This window comes from Neoarius graeffei, chromosome 2, assembly GCF_027579695.1.
Source record: "Neoarius graeffei isolate fNeoGra1 chromosome 2, fNeoGra1.pri, whole genome shotgun sequence".
Taxonomy (NCBI): Eukaryota; Metazoa; Chordata; class Actinopteri; order Siluriformes; family Ariidae; genus Neoarius; species Neoarius graeffei.
Window position 1 is genome coordinate 114,559,636 of NC_083570.1, and position 15,737 is coordinate 114,575,372.

General features: G+C 45.9%; 1 protein-coding gene across 1 annotated transcript; it reads left to right on the plus strand.

Moving 5' to 3' along the window:
• The first annotated feature begins 503 nt into the window (after positions 1 to 503).
• On the plus strand, positions 504 to 7,554 carry LOC132882122 (uncharacterized). The gene is made up of 2 exons (XM_060915384.1): positions 504 to 2,037; positions 2,125 to 7,554. Exons 1-2 carry the CDS (start codon positions 753 to 755, stop codon positions 5,037 to 5,039), a joined length of 4,200 nt encoding a protein of 1,399 aa, XP_060771367.1. The 5' UTR covers positions 504 to 752; the 3' UTR covers positions 5,040 to 7,554.
• Positions 7,555 to 15,737: the final 8,183 nt, after the last annotated feature.

The window sequence follows — 15,737 nt, forward strand, 5'->3', positions numbered from 1 at the left end:
GTGCAGTTGGCAATAGTGAGTATAGAGATACCATCACTGCTCTCTGTGCTCGTCTGGATAGTGCTTTTCCTTTGAACATAGACATGACTAAGATCAGTATGTGTAAGCAAGAAGATGGAGAAGGGGTGTCAGCATTTCTCACCCGTCTCACTGCTGTGCATGAGAAACACAGTGGCCTGACCAGACCCGCGACCCTGGCTGGAGTGGAAGGCAATCCTGAGGTCTGGGAAGCGCACCTGCGGAACAGTTTCATGAGCGGTATGGATCCAGCAGTGGCCAAGTTAGTAAAGCAGCTCTGTCTCCTGTGGGAAACCACCAGTCTCACCAAGATCGAGCAGTACGCTGTGCATGCAGAAAAGCTGCTGAAGGAGAAGGAGAAGACAAAGTCGACACAAAGAGACCAAGACCTACACGCCGCCACTCTCACTCTTTTCCAGACGGTTCAGCCTGGAGAAGGAGGAAGAGGAAGAGGTCGAGGTTGGGGCCGAGGCAGGATGACCTGGGGCGACCCGTCCTGGATTAAAGGCGTAACCTGCTACAACTGCAATCGGAAGGGACACATTGCTCGAAATTGTCTCCACAGAAGCAGCCAGAAGCCTTGTGAGGAGTACAGCAAAGCAGACTGATGGGCGGACTCCGGGAACGGGCCCCACACAGAGAACAGGGGAGGTAACACACACACACCTGATGATACACATACACATAGACAGGAGCATTCACATAACGTTAAACACATTAGTAGCAGCACCTGCATGCAACAGCAAGATTACACAGAAACGCCCGATATACCAGTCCAAATAAATACACCTGAAGTTGCATTAAGTTTGTTAAAATACACAACTACTCCCTTTTCTAAACTCCCTTGTATGCCCCTCACTGTGTGTGGGCATGTGTTAACCTTTTTAGTAGATTCTGGAGCAGCACACTCAGTGATACAACATGGGGTACTTCCAGTAGACCCACCGCTCAGCTCAAATTCTATTCAGACAGTGGGCATCTCAGGACGACCTGTAACCGAAACTTTCTCAGTCAACCTCCCGTGTGAAAGCGAGGGAGGAATAGTTACGTCCCACTCATTTCTCATCTCACATACATGTCCAGTAAATTTGTTAGCACGTGATTTAATGTGCAAATTAGGAGTAAATCTCATGTCCACTCCAGATGGGCTAACCATTGAAGTAAGTGAAATGTGCGGTGTGCAGTATGGATTTGGAAGCCCCCTGTATGTGTATGTCTGGCGGCTCTGCTCAGATCAGCTCACACAAACTCCAAAACACCTTGTACAGCTCGCACGCTTGAACACCTCATCAGTTGACACAGATTATATGAAAGAGGAAGATTTGCATTGTACAGCACATGTTCACCAAGGGCAAGATGTAGAGTTTGAAAAGACTTGGTTTGCAGACCCCCACACGTGTGAAAGATTGACCCTCAAAACTACATATTGGTCTAAACATTATTGTGCTGTGCAGGTCCATTTTACTCGTTGTCCAAACAGCTGCATCAATGCTAATCGCAGTGTTCTCAAACATGTTATGCACGGCCTCAGAACAGAGGACTCTGAGGTTGACTGCTGCCAACATGATTTCTTTGACATCATTGATTCTATACCCCATGTCTCATTAGCAAAACCGCGAGCCGCCCATTGGAAAGACGTGGGGAAGTGGGTCAAGAAGTGTGCAGCCAATGACAATGAATGGTCCCGAACAGAGGACCCTAGTGTGTTGTTTTGTCAAAGGCTTGGGGTCTACAAGCAAAGTCAGGCTGTGTGTGTGCATGTTAAGCGCAGCGTAATACTAGCCACTGATGACCAGGGTCCTGGAGACCCCAGCCGTAGTGGCCTGTTTGTCTCTGTTTCCACAGGCATAACGCCAGCAGAGGTGCACCCCAAATTGGCGGGAGTTCCAAATTCCGTTTGGGCAAAGGGTAAACATGATGTGGGCCTAATAAAGAATGCTGAACCAGTGGTGATCACCCCCAAATCGGATTTCAGGCCTAGGCAGACCCAGTATCCACTCAAACCAGAAGCAATTGCAGGTATAAAACCAGTCTTTGATTCGTTGCTGAAGGCAGGTGTAATTGTCCCTTGCCCGGACTCTCCAGTGCGCACTCCTATTTTTCCAGTTAAGAAGGCAAGAAAATCGTCTCAGCCCGATGAGTGGAGGTTTGTCCAAGATCTGCAAGCAGTCAATGCTGCGGTTGTTCCGCGCACACCTGACGTCCCTAACCCATACACCATTTTGGGCCAGGTGCCCGCTGACAGTAAGTGGTTTTCAGTGGTGGATCTAGCAAATGCGTTCTTTTCTATTCCTATACATAAAGACAGCCAGTATTGGTTTGCCTTTATGTATGATGGTCGTCCATACACTTTCACTCGTTTGTGCCAGGGTTACTGTGAGTCCCCAACCATATACAACCAGTGCCTTAGAGACAGCCTCGCTTCGTTAACTTTGTCACCGAGATCAGCTTTGCTGCAGTATGTTGACGATTTAATGATTTGTGCCCCAACTAAAGCTCAATGTGAGGATGACACCATAACGCTACTGCGACACCTCGCTAAGGAAGGTCATAAGGCTAGCCTCACAAAATTACAGTTTGCAAAACAGAAGGTGCATTTCTTGGGGCATGATATCACAGGGGAGGGAAAAACGCTGTCTGCGGACAGAGTCTCAGCTATTCAGAAAATTCCCAAGCCGATCACTGTGAAACAAGTTTTGTCATTTTTGGGTATGTGTTCCTATTGCAGAGCATTCATTCCGAATTATTCCATCCTGGAAAGTCCAGTGAGAGAGCTCGTGCACGGTTCGTCCCTCACTGCTTCATCACCTGTCGTATGGACACCAGAAGCTGAAGAAGCATTCCTGGCCCTAAAAGGCGCCCTGCAGACCACACCCACACTGGGACTGCCTGATCCCAATAAACCATTTGTTCAAACTGTAGATGAAAAGAAGGGTTTTATGACCTCTGTTCTTTTGCAGAAACACGGGGATAGATTGAGACCTGTAGCTTACTTCTCCAGCAGGCTGGATCCAGTGGCGGCTGGACTTCCTGTTTGCCTGCGTGCAGTTGCTGCAGCTGAAAAGGCGGTAACTGCCTCCAGAAATATTGTGGGGTATTCTAACCTCACCCTTTTGGTCCCACATGCTGTCTCCCTGCTTCTGTTGGAGAAAAAGACGTCACATTTGTCAGCACAGAGATGGTTGAAGTATAACACAGTCATACTTGATATGCCTAACATCACTGTGAAACGTTGTACTGTTCTGAATCCTGCCTCTCTTCTCCCTACAGAGGACGATGGAGAGCCACATGACTGTGTTGCTCTCACTAACGATTTTTGTTCCCCCAGGGCAGACTTAAAGAGCGACCCTTTGGAAAATCCAGACATGATCCTCTATGTGGATGGTTCAGCCTCCAGAGACCCAGAGACGGGAAAGAACAAAGTAGGTTTTGCCGTAGTCTCAGATCACGAGGTCCTCAAGGCGTCACGTCTGCCCTCGAACCTGTCGGCGCAGGCTGCAGAGCTCTGTGCCCTCATTGAGGCATGCAAATTGGCGGCAGGGCAATCTGTCAATATTTTTACGGACAGTAGGTATGCATTTGGCGTTGTGCACGATTTTGGCACCATTTGGAAACATAGAAATTTTCTCACTAGCACAGGATCTCCCATTGCACATCATAAATTGGTCTCTGAGTTGTTGGATGCTGTTCTACTCCCTAGAGCTATTGCTGTGTGTAAGTGTGCTGCCCATACTAACAATACTGATCTTGTGTCTCAAGGGAATGCCAGGGCGGACGCGGCAGCTAAGTGTGCAGCCTCGGCTTCCAGTTCACCCTCTAACCTTGCCTTTCCTCAGGTTTCTACCCCTTGTTTACAGCTAGCGGACCTTCAGAGCACTGCCACCCAGGACGAGAGACGAGTCTGGAAACAGGCAGGCTGTATCCTTGCAAACTCGGTCTGGGTTTGTCCCTCGGGCCGTCCCTGTCTACCAAAATACATGTTCCCTTTCTTTGCAAAATTGGCACATGGGCTCACCCATGTGTCAAAAGGGGGGATGGTAGCAGAAGTAACAAAGAGATGGTTCACAAAGGGGTTTTCAAATTATGCTGCAAAATTTTGCAAGCAATGCTTGATATGTGCACAACATAATGCAGGTCAAGGTATCAGACTAACTCAAGCAGCACACCCAATACCAGACAAACCATTTGATCACCTCCAAATGGACTTTATTGAACTGACACCTAGTGAAGGGAAAAGGTACTGCCTGGTAATAGTTGACATGTTTTCAAAATGGGTAGAAGTATTCCCCACAGCTAAACAAGACTCAGAGGCAGTAGTCAAAGCACTCCTGAGAGATGTAATTCCTAGGTGGGGTATACCTAGCAAAATCTCAAGTGACAATGGAACACCCTTTGTTAATGCAGCCCTAAAGAAAATAGGAGCATTCCTAGGGATAGACCTGAAACAACATTGTGCCTATCATCCTGCCAGTGCGGGAGCAGTAGAGAGGGAAAATGGGTCACTTAAAAATAAACTAAGCAAAGCTTGTGCAGAAACAGGGCTAGGATGGACAAAGGTCCTCCCTGTAGCACTCACACAAATGAGGATGCAAACTAGGCCTAAACATGGGTTAAGCCCATTCGAAATTCTGTTTGGACGAGTACCCAACACGGGGATAGGGCTAGCTCAAGGAACACTGCCGGACACCACACTGTGTGATGATGCAATGTTGAATTACTGTGCAACGTTGTCCTCTGCTTTGAAATCTATCCACAAACAGGTAAAAGAAGCACTTCCCAAACCTGCTGAGGGACCTCTGCACGATCTACAACCAGGGGATTGGATCGTGGTGAAGGATTTCCGACGAACCAAGTGGAACAAGCCACGGTGGAACAGCCCATTCCAGGTCCTGCTCACGACCCCAACGGCAGTGAAAGTCACAGGCAGAGTGACGTGGATCCACGCTAGCCACTGCAGGAGGGTTCCTGAACCGGCTAAGCAGGAGGGAAAAGAAGGCCTAAGTGACCCAGATGCTGACTAAAGCTTGAGGAGAAAGAAGTGTTAATTAAGTACATCTGAGGACAGAACCCCAACCATAAGGTGGGACAAGTGGTAACCCGAGACTCAGGAGGAGAGGTAAGCGATTATCATTCAGAAGGTGCCCTACATGACCGCTTTCCTGCTTTGATCTAAACCACGTGGCGAGCAAGTTCCACGGGACTGAGCGTGACAGCACAGTTACGCTGTTGCACCCTCAATAGAGAAGAGTATTTAGTATCTAGTCAGTAAAACTCGTTTCAGAAGTCCCGAGTTTCTCCAAGCTCCGGTGAGGTGGGACGAGGGCTGATAGGGCATGCTCGCCCTCTGAGCACCAATACACGTCAAGAAGGGCAAGGGTTAACTCGGAGACCTAGTTAACACAAAATGAAGGGGGTAAATCATTATAAACTAGGTCCAGTCGTGGGCCTGAGTATCTTGATCCTAATGGGGCTCATGGGAGGATTCGTGTGGTGGTCGATACAGGGAACCCAGACTGACACAGAATCAAGACGAGGGAGACATCCAACTCATAATTTGTATTGGCAGTATGCTAATTTTACAGCTAAACAAGCTAACAGGTCAAATTGTCTAGTTTGCTCAACTCTGCCACACACCGTTACACAACCATTCGTGTTCGAGATCGCCAACACAACGGATGAAGACACTGCGCAAGCATGGCGAGCTGTGATGGAAGCTGTCTGCAATGATGTAGAAGACTGTAGTGTCATGTATCAAGGTGGGGGAGACGACCCAAGGGTAGAAATTAGTGTAAATGAATTAGGAAAGGGGATAAATTATACCTTATGCGCAGGGCGAAAGGGTGATCCAAACTCAAACCTCGTAGGGAAGGTCAAGGAAACTAGGTGTTCAACCATTTGCACTGTGCAGGGTTCAGTCCCAAATCCAAATGTGACTTGCACAGGATGAAGTGGCACTCTGTACAAGCAAGGCAGAAAAGCGATAACAGGAAGTGACTTAGGACCAGGAGGGAATCTAACTCAGTTAGCGGGTCCAACCTTCTATTACCCAGGCTGGCAGTGGAAGTGTGGTCACTATGTGTATAACTTTCTTCCGGTAGATTGGAAAGGCACGTGTGCTCTGATCCAATTAGATGCCCACCTAATAATAGCAACCCCTGAGACGAGTGGCAGACGACGCAGAAGTGTCGGCGATGATTTTCCTCCTCCGGAACATCAGCTGCAACCCAAGGTGAAGAAATTCTTTCAGGCACTGTTTCCACAGTACGGGATAACACAACTCTGGAATGAACTTGAGGTGGTGCATTATAGGCTGGCGCAGTTTGTGAATTCAACCATAGAGGCCATGGAGGGCGTGAGAACTGAATTGACCGCACTCAGATTAATGACGACACAGAATCGCATGGCCCTCGACATCCTTTTGGCAAAGGAAGGTGGAGTGTGTGTCATGATAGGAGAACACTGTTGTACGTACATTCCTGAAAACGACGGAAATCATGGTAACATCACTGAGGCACTGAACAAGATGCGCAAGGTTGCTGAACAATTACGAGCAGACGAACATGGAGGAGACAAAGACAGCTGGTGGCATTGGTTTAGTGGATGGAAGACTCTAATTCTATCCACCATACCGGTCCTGGGCTTAGTGATTGTGATGCTATGTTTGCTCCCTGTTCTCTGTCAATGTTGTATGTCTGTGTTTCAGAGGCAGCTGACAAATATCGGTTACCAGATGGTGAAAATAGACTCCGATGACTTGCCTGACTGGCCTCCAAACTCACACGAAGACTATAACCCACCGTTCCATGACATCAGCACAGTTGAAATGAAATTGGTCCTGACTTAAAACACTTTCATTATGATTGTTTCCTGTTCTATTATTCCTGATCTATGTATATGGCTTGCTAGCATTTATTTAAGATGTCTATGTCTTATAAAAACAGCCTTAGCATTATCCCTGTACACTCAATGACGTGTTAAGTCGAATCTCTCTGAGAACTCTTATCACTGAAACTGTGTACAGTTCTTTTCTTTCCTTTAGCAATTTATCCTATAGGATAAAAAGGGGGGAATGTGAGGGAATTTTTAATGGATGAACATTATTATTCTCTGTGTTTCTGTATGTTGAGCTCAAGTGGCCTATACTGAGAAAGATGTTTTTTCCTATGTTGTAATCGCTTTTCTGTGGCCTTCGTGGTAATGAGCAGGGTGCTTGAGTTCAACCTAGCTTGCATCTTCTCATGATGTAACCACCTTTCCTGACCTTGGGGGTGATAAGCAGGGTGCCTGAGTTCTGATAACTACCCATCCGCCCGAACGCCAGGTGCACGCTCTAACAAAGCTTCATAGAAAATCTTGAGCCAATCACGTGAAGATGCAAGCAGTAAGCAAATGCCTTTAGAGTATAATAGATAGCAGCCACTAAAACACAACTCAGAGAGCGCGCGCGTACTCTCACATCACTAGAGGTGATGCTTTAATTTTCTTTCTTTCTTATATACCTTTGTATGATTTACTTTAATAAATGACTGAAAAGACGACTGTTAAGCGTTCTGAAGTGTTTATTAGAAATTTCCATTACAATAGATTAGACAGGCGATTAAGTCGGTTGAAGAAATCTGTGAGGAGATGATACTGGAACAGTATCTGTGCACCTTGGCCCCGGATATCAGAGTGTGGGTCAAGGAACGTCACCCAAAGAGTGGCCAGAAGGCAGCAGAATTGGTTGAGGACTGTGTTGCAGCTCGGCAGAGACGCACCAGCTTTCGCCTGAACCATGACAGCAGACCAGCGGCCAGAGGTAGGTCTGATGGTTTTGGTCAGGGTGGTGGTCATCAGCCTAGCAGTCGCCCTAGAGACAGTACTCTCCCCATAAGGCCTAGTTATCCCATAGGTTCCAGAGCACCTACCCAGAGTTACCCCGTTGGTCCCAGAGCATCCACCTTGATAGTGTGTCATCACTGTAATAAGGGGGGACACATTATGCATGACTGTCCAGCCCAAAAACCCAAAGGAGCTAGTTATAGCTGTCTTCCGCGTCCAGAGGTGGAAACAGTGGGGGTCCTGGGGAGGTTGCAGACAGTGCAGGTTTTGGTTAATGGGAAGGAGGCCATGGCAGTGTTGGACACAGGGAGCAACCAGACACTAGTACAGCCACACCTGGTAGAGAGGCGAAACCTGTTGCCTGGTAGTAAGGTTTCTATTGTTTCTGTTAATGGAGATGCCCATGATTACCCAGCAGCAGAGGTGTACCTTGAAGTTAATGGTCAGATTTATCAGTTGACAGTTGGGGTGGTAGAAAGGTTGAGTCACCCAGTGTTAATTGGTCAGGATGTGTTAGTGTTGCCAGAGCTCATACGGTCCAGTAGAGTGGTTAACATGGTAATAACCAGGTCCCAGAAAGTTACAGGAAGTGCAGAGCAAGATGGTGCTAACACATTACATGAGTTACCTTTTGCTAGCAGTGATGTGGAGTGTGTTAGTAGGGGTAGACTCAGAAAGTCCCGGCAACAGAGATGGCAGGACAGGCTAGAGGGCACTGTTAAAAGAATCAAAGAAATGCAGGTCACTCAGCCAGATGAAGACTGGGAGGAATTGATAACTGACATTAAACAGTTGCAGCAGGAGGATGGGTCACTTAAGAAGGCTTTTGAGAAAGTCATTGAGGAATATGGGGTCAAGACAGGGGTTCCACCTACTTTAGCTGGGGAGGGGTATGTCCTAAGAGGGGGAATACTCTACCATCAGCCAGAGGGGGGCAGAGAAGAGCAGCTGGTAGTACCCACACAGTTACGTAGCAAGGTGTTAACCATGGGGCACAGCATTCCCTGGGCGGGTCATCTTGGTCTCCAGAAAACATACACTTGCATTGTAGCAAGATTTTTCTGGCCAGGGATGTACAAAGAGGTGCAGGAATTTTGCCAAGCTTGCTCAGTGTGTCAGGTCACCAGTAAGCACAAAGCTAGCCCTTACCCCCTTCAGCCACTTCCTTGTATTGATGTACCATTCACATGCATAGCCATGGACATTGTAGGCCCACTAGAACAAACACAGACTGGTTTTAAATATATTTTAGTGGTGTGTGACTATGCAACCAGATACCCTGAGGCATTCCCACTTTTCAAGATATCTGCAAGATCTATTGCACAGGCTTTACTGCAGTTATTTTCCCGTGTAGGTATCCTGAAAGAGATAATAACTGATCAGGGCACAGCTTTCCTCTCCAAAAGCTTGAAGCAGGTTTATGGCGTGTTAGGCATTAAGGGCAGTAAGACTACCCCTACCACCCTCAGACCGATGGCCTTGTTGAACGTTTTAACCAAACTTTGAAGAACATGTTAAGGAAGTTTGTTGTTGAGACCGGAAAGGACTGGGACCGTTGGCTGCCCTACCTCCTTTTCGCATATAGGGAGGTACCCCAGGCGTCTACTGGCTTCTCGCCGTTTGAACTGCTGTTTGGCTGGCCAGTGAGGGGGCCTCTGGACGTGCTGAGGGAGGCCTGGGAGGGTCCTCAGACTGCAGATACTCAGTCAATTTTGGCACATGTCCTCAAGATGAGGGAGAAGATGGAGCAGATGACTGAATTTGTGCAGAGTAACATGGAGAAGTCCCAGACCAGACAGAAAACCTGGTATGATCAGACGGCCAGGCAGAGGACTTTAGTGCCTGGGCAGAAAGTGCTGCTTCTTTTGCCCACATCAGAGAGCAAGCTGTTGGCCAAGTGGCAAGGCCCGTACAGGGTTGTCCAGCGGATGGGTCCAGCGACATATGAGATTGAGCTACCAGGGAGGAGGAAGCCAAGGCAGACCTTCCATGTGAGCCTGCTGAAAGAATGGAAGGAGCCAACAGCTACCCCAGGATTACAGCTCAGGGTGCAGGCAGTGGTGCAGGAAGACGATAGACCAGAGCAGTTCTTCCCTAGCAGCCAACCAGTTACGGCCCTGGACATGTCACATTTGTCTTCACAGCAGCAAGCAGAGCTGGCTAAGATCATCCCACCAGACCTGTTCCAGGAGGGGCCAGGTTTCACCACAGTGGTGGAGCACTCCGTCACTTTGAATGACACAACCCCAGTGCGACAGCGAATGTATCATGTGCCAGAGCGGCTGCTGCCTTCCCTCAGGGATGAGGTGGAGGATATGCTGGCAGTGGGGGTGATTGAGAGATCAACCAGTGAGTGGAGTAATCCCATGGTGCTGGTTCCCAAGAAAGATGGCTCACTGAGATTCTGCATTGACTTTCGGCGTGTTAACGCCCAGTCGAAATTTGATGCATACCCCATGCCACGTCTGGAGGATTTAATAGAGCAGCTGGGAAAGGCCACTTGCATCACAACCCTGGACTTATGTTCCCTTGACAGAAGAGACCAAGCCCTACACAGCATTTCGTACTGCCCAAGGATTGTTCCATTTCAATGTTATGCCTTTTGGGCTGCAGAGGGCGCCAGCCACTTTCCAGAGGCTTATGGACATTGTACTCTCAGGTACAGAGTCGTTTGCAGCAGCCTATTTGGATGACATTGTGGTCTATAGTGCCACCTGGAGGGAACACCTGGAACATCTGGAGAAGGTACTTCACAGGATTAAGCAGGCAGGCCTTACAATCCATCCCCAGAAGTGCGCCATTGCCAAGGAGGAGGTGCGCTACTTGGGGCATGTGTTGGGCCAGGGAGTCATCCGGCCACAACAGGACAAGGTGGAGGCTGTGCAGAACTGCCCAAGACCTCGGACAAAGAAGGACGTCAGGTCATTCTTAGGCCTGGTGGGCTGATACAGGAAGTTCATTCCAAATTTTGCCAGCCGGGCTGTTCCCCTCACTAACCTGACCTGGAAGGGTAGCAACCTTCAAGTGCAGTGGGGGGGAGGAGCAGGAGAGGGCCTTTGTGGATTTAAAGGGGGCTCTGTGTAGGGGTCCAGTGCTGCAGAGTCCCGACTTCACCAAGCCTTTCACTGTACATACTGATGCCTCAGGTGTCGGTATTGGTGCAGTCTTTCTCCAGTGTGAGGGGGATGACCAACGACCAGTGGCTTTTATTAGCTGCAAATTGTTTCCAAGAGAAACCAGGTATGCTGCAGTGGAGCTAGAGTGCCTGGCAGTGAAATATGCTCTTGATTGGTTCAGGTATTATCTGCTTGGTGGGCACTTCATGCTTGAGACTGATCATCGCACCTTGCAATGGCTTGGGCACATGAAAGACACAAATGCAAGGATTACTCACTGGTTTTTGGCATTGCAGCCATACCGGTTCACGGTGAAGTACCGTGCTGGCAAGTACAACACTGTGGCTGATTTCCTGTCCCGTCACCCGTGTGGGTGACTCCAGAGGCGGACGGCTTGTCTATCCACCCCTGGTTCCGAGACTACGGGGGGGGGGGAATGTGAGAAGGTAGCTTTGCCCTTCTCACGAGTGTAGTGTTTTATAGATTTTATGGTGTTTATATATGAATTATGGATATTTGTGGACTTTTTCCTTCTTTGATTAACTGTGTGTATCATGGTAGCACTGCGAGACAAGGAGGGGCTACGAGAGACATTGAGCGCCTGCATGCATGCATACACACACACACTACTGCATGCTACCCACATACACACAGCTTTTAAAGTTTGCCTACACTATTTGCAGCATGAAAGTTGTCTCCAGTTGACCTACAGCCCTCAGGTATGTGTTCCCAAACTCATTGTTCATCATGTTGCGTTACCCTCAGCATTAAAAACAATTAGTGCTTGTCACGCTAATAAACAAACCAGCCATAACACAGATATCTCTGTGCCAAGCATTTAGTCTAACATCTCCAGCATTAGGGTGAGGTACCCACTCTCATGCAACACTTTACACCCATATAGCTGTCTAAATCTCCGGTTCATTCATGTGCACAAACGCCATACTCGTCTCATGTTTCTCCATGCTCTGTCACCATAGCTGTACTGCCAAACGGAAGCGCGCGCCTCATTGGTAGTATTTCTCCAATCATTGTGACTTTGGGTAAGGGGGGGGGGGGGGGAATGTTTGTGAAGGGGGTGTGAAAGTGCATGTTGTGTTGTATTTTTTTTTGGTGTGTCAAAATATGTATCACGTTTGTAAATAGTGTTTATAATGTGTGTGGTTTATGTTTGGGTTGTATGATATTGTTTTGTATGTGTTAGATTTTGTTTAACTGAGTGTATTTACCTGTCAGTTAGAGTGGTATGGGCCAATCATCCTATTACTCAATGATTGGTCCAATTTTGAGGGAATGGATGGGTGTATTTAAACTCCGCTCATTTTGCAGTTGGGGTGTGTGTAGGGAGGAGCTGTTTACCGGAGAGAGCTGTGTAGTCTTGTTCCCAAGTGATTTTGAAGCCTAGTATTTTGATTTTGTGTTTAGTATTTTTGTATTGTTATTTTAAATACTTCCCGAGCTTTATTATTTTTGGACATTTTGGTTTGCTGGTGGAAAGTGCATTTATAAATTAAAAAAAACATCTATTTTTGAAGCCTATTTTTGCGATTTTGGACACCTTGTTTTACTCCTTGTACCCCTGACTTCCAACCGTATCGGCATCCTGCGAGTGAGGTGGCCACTTGGTCCCTCACAGACCCCAAAAAAGTTTTGGAATGGCCCAGACCTAAATCCACTTGAAAATCTGTGGGGTGACCTGAAGAGGGCTGTGTACAAGAGATGCCCTCACAGTCTGATTGATTTGGAGCGCTTTTGCAAGGAAGAGTGGGCAAATATTGCCAAGTCAAGATGTGGCACTCCTACCCAAAAAGACTGAATGATGTAATTAAATTAAAAGGTGCTTCAACAAAGTATTAGTTTAAGGGTGTGCACACTTATGCAACTCACTTATTGTGCATTTATTTTTCATGTTTTTTCCCTAACAGATTTGTTTTTCAATTGAATTGTACAGGTTATAGGTCACATTAATGGTGGGAAAAGTTTTGAAATTATTTATTGTGGTCTCTTTTTTTTTTTACATCAGAAGACCCTATCATTTTAATGGGGTGTGTACACTTTTTATATTCACTGTAGGTCTGATCGAACCAAAAGGGGTGGAGGTGTTGCAGTATTTGTCAAGAGTAAATTTCATGTTAATCTGCTCTGCTCGATTATTAAGCAAACAATATGAATTGTTTTGCTTTTGATTTAGAAGTCTTTAAAGCAGTTCCTATTCGTGTTATTGGCTGTTATAGGTGTCCTTTACCTGTCATCAGTGCTCTACCTGCCTTAATACATTTATTATCAGGTTTTAATTTTCATGAAATTGCTGTTATTGTAGATCTAAAGTGGGATTGGTTGCAATCAGTTTCTGATGACATTAAAGCTCAATGAAATTCACTAAATTTTTTCCAGATGGTTGATAGTCCCGCAAGACCAAATTTGAAATGTCCTGAAAAAGCATCTCTAATTGATTTACGTAGTCTTAACCAGTGTACCTCATTAATACACAACTGCATCTGTTTTTTTTTGTAAATGACATTAGTGACCACTGTGTTGTTGCCACAGTTAGAAAAACAAAAATTCCCAAATCCAAAATTCACATGATTAGAAAGCAGGCCATGAAAGACTTTGTGGAGCAAGGATTTTTACATGATCTCATTCACTTTGACTGGGGAAAAAATATTATTGCTGACATTTTGAACGCCTGGAAATTTTTCCATGATGGTTTTCTTGAACTTGTTGATAAACATGCTCCCATCAGAAAGTATAATGTCAAAGGCTGTAACAATGCATGGTTCACTCAAGATATCTTTGACCTGCTTCATGAGTGCAAAGTGGCATGGGCAAAAGCCAGGAAAACCAATTATGAGTCAGGTTAGCTACTTTTCAGATGACTTCACAATTTATGAACAGACACAATCAGAAAAGCCAAATCAAATTATTTCCTTACTGAAACTACAAACAATATAAACAATCCCCTGAAGTTTTGGAAGTCGATTAAGTCAATCTGTCAGGCAGATCTCAATGTGTGCAGGCAGAGGGTTGCATTTCTAGTTCCCTTCATGTCTGTAAGGGTGCGCCCCAGGGATCAGCCCTTGGACCACTACTTTTATGATTTATATAAATGGTTTTGCATAAAATGTCCCAAATGTAAATTTTCACTTTTATGCAAATGATAGTTATCTACTGCTCTGCACCTACACCAAATCAGGCTCTTCATCAGCTACAACTTGCTTTTAATACTGTACAACACACGATACGAGTTGAAACTTATTTTGAATGCTGACAAGATTAAAATCATGTTTTCAAATACAAATTCAAAGGGACTGAAACATCAATCTATTCCCACCTTGCAGGACTCTGAGATTGAGTCTGTATCTCAATACAAGCATCTTGGTATTGTAATAGATGGTGGTCTCATATTCAGCAATTGGTTTAAAAAAAAAAGCTGAAATTTGGATTTATTTTCAAAATAAGGCCTGCTTCTCTGTTGGGCCCAGGAAGTGACCTTGTAACTGTTACTTTTTATGTCTGTGCTGGACTGTGGGGATGGTGTGTGTGTGTATATATGTGTGTGTGTATATATATATGTGTGTGTGTGTATATATGTGTATGTATATATATATATATATATATATATATATATATATATATATCAGGGGCGATTTCTCAGAGACAACAAGGGAAGCCGAGCTTCCCTTAAAATTCTCTCCCCAAACTGCGGCATCTATGACGTTGAATTCACATTAAAACAATAACTTGCATTACATAATATATGCCCAAGATTGCATTTACGTTCATAACTATCCTGTAACTTATTTGAGTGATGTCTGACGAACTTGCAGTTCGCTACGAGAATCACCTTTGCTGCCAGGCTGTAACCAGCGTTGCCAGATACTGCTGACGTTTTCAAGCCAAAATATGTTCAAAACCCGCCAAAATGCACTTAAAACCGCCCAATCTGGCAACACTTGCTGTAACCTTTCTTATTTCAATGGGCTCTATGGACTGGCAGCCGGGTATCCATTGCAGTTTATGAGAGGGCTCTGAACAGCCAATTTCGGCTAGTTGTTATTGGTTAAAATCGACAAAATCGTCACTTCCAGGGAAGCCGAGCTTCTCTGGGACTAACGAGACAGTGGGAGGGGCAAGAAGCTGGGCTGATAAAGGATTATTGGAGGTAGTGTTTGAAAGACATGAGGAGGGCAGGCTCTGTACTTCGGCGTCGGCGAGGAACATGGTAAGCGCATGATCAGTCAGTCCCTAGCGGATGTCGAGAAAGTGTAGTCGTGTGCCAAAGTGCTGTCCGAATTTCTTTTCATATAAACGTTTCTTCTCATTGATGTCTCTGTACATTACTCTGTAAATAAATGTAAATATTACTCGTTGTGCTCCGTTAACTTTCATCCATTCTATCAGTTTGATCATTCGTGAATTCACTCGTTTATTTCATTTGTAGTTCAATCTGGTTGTAGGCTAGCTTGAGCCTTATTGGAATCTGCAGTGCTAGCTGATAACAGAAATTGGTGAAGTCTCTGGAAAGCACAACCAGCAAGTATGACAGGGTCACAGACCATTTTCTGGAAAAGGAGCGGAGGGCAGAATTTGTGTATAAATAGTGTGCATCATATAATGTTCATGAATCTGAAGTGTGTATATTGTTCAGTAATGTTAAGAGAATGGTGGGCTCTGTGTTATAGGTTATACCTGGGTATAATATTCAAGGTTCTGTGTGTTGCATAGCCTACCTGGTTATGAATTTCCAGACTGTGTTGCAGAAGATGTTCAAGGATGTGTTGC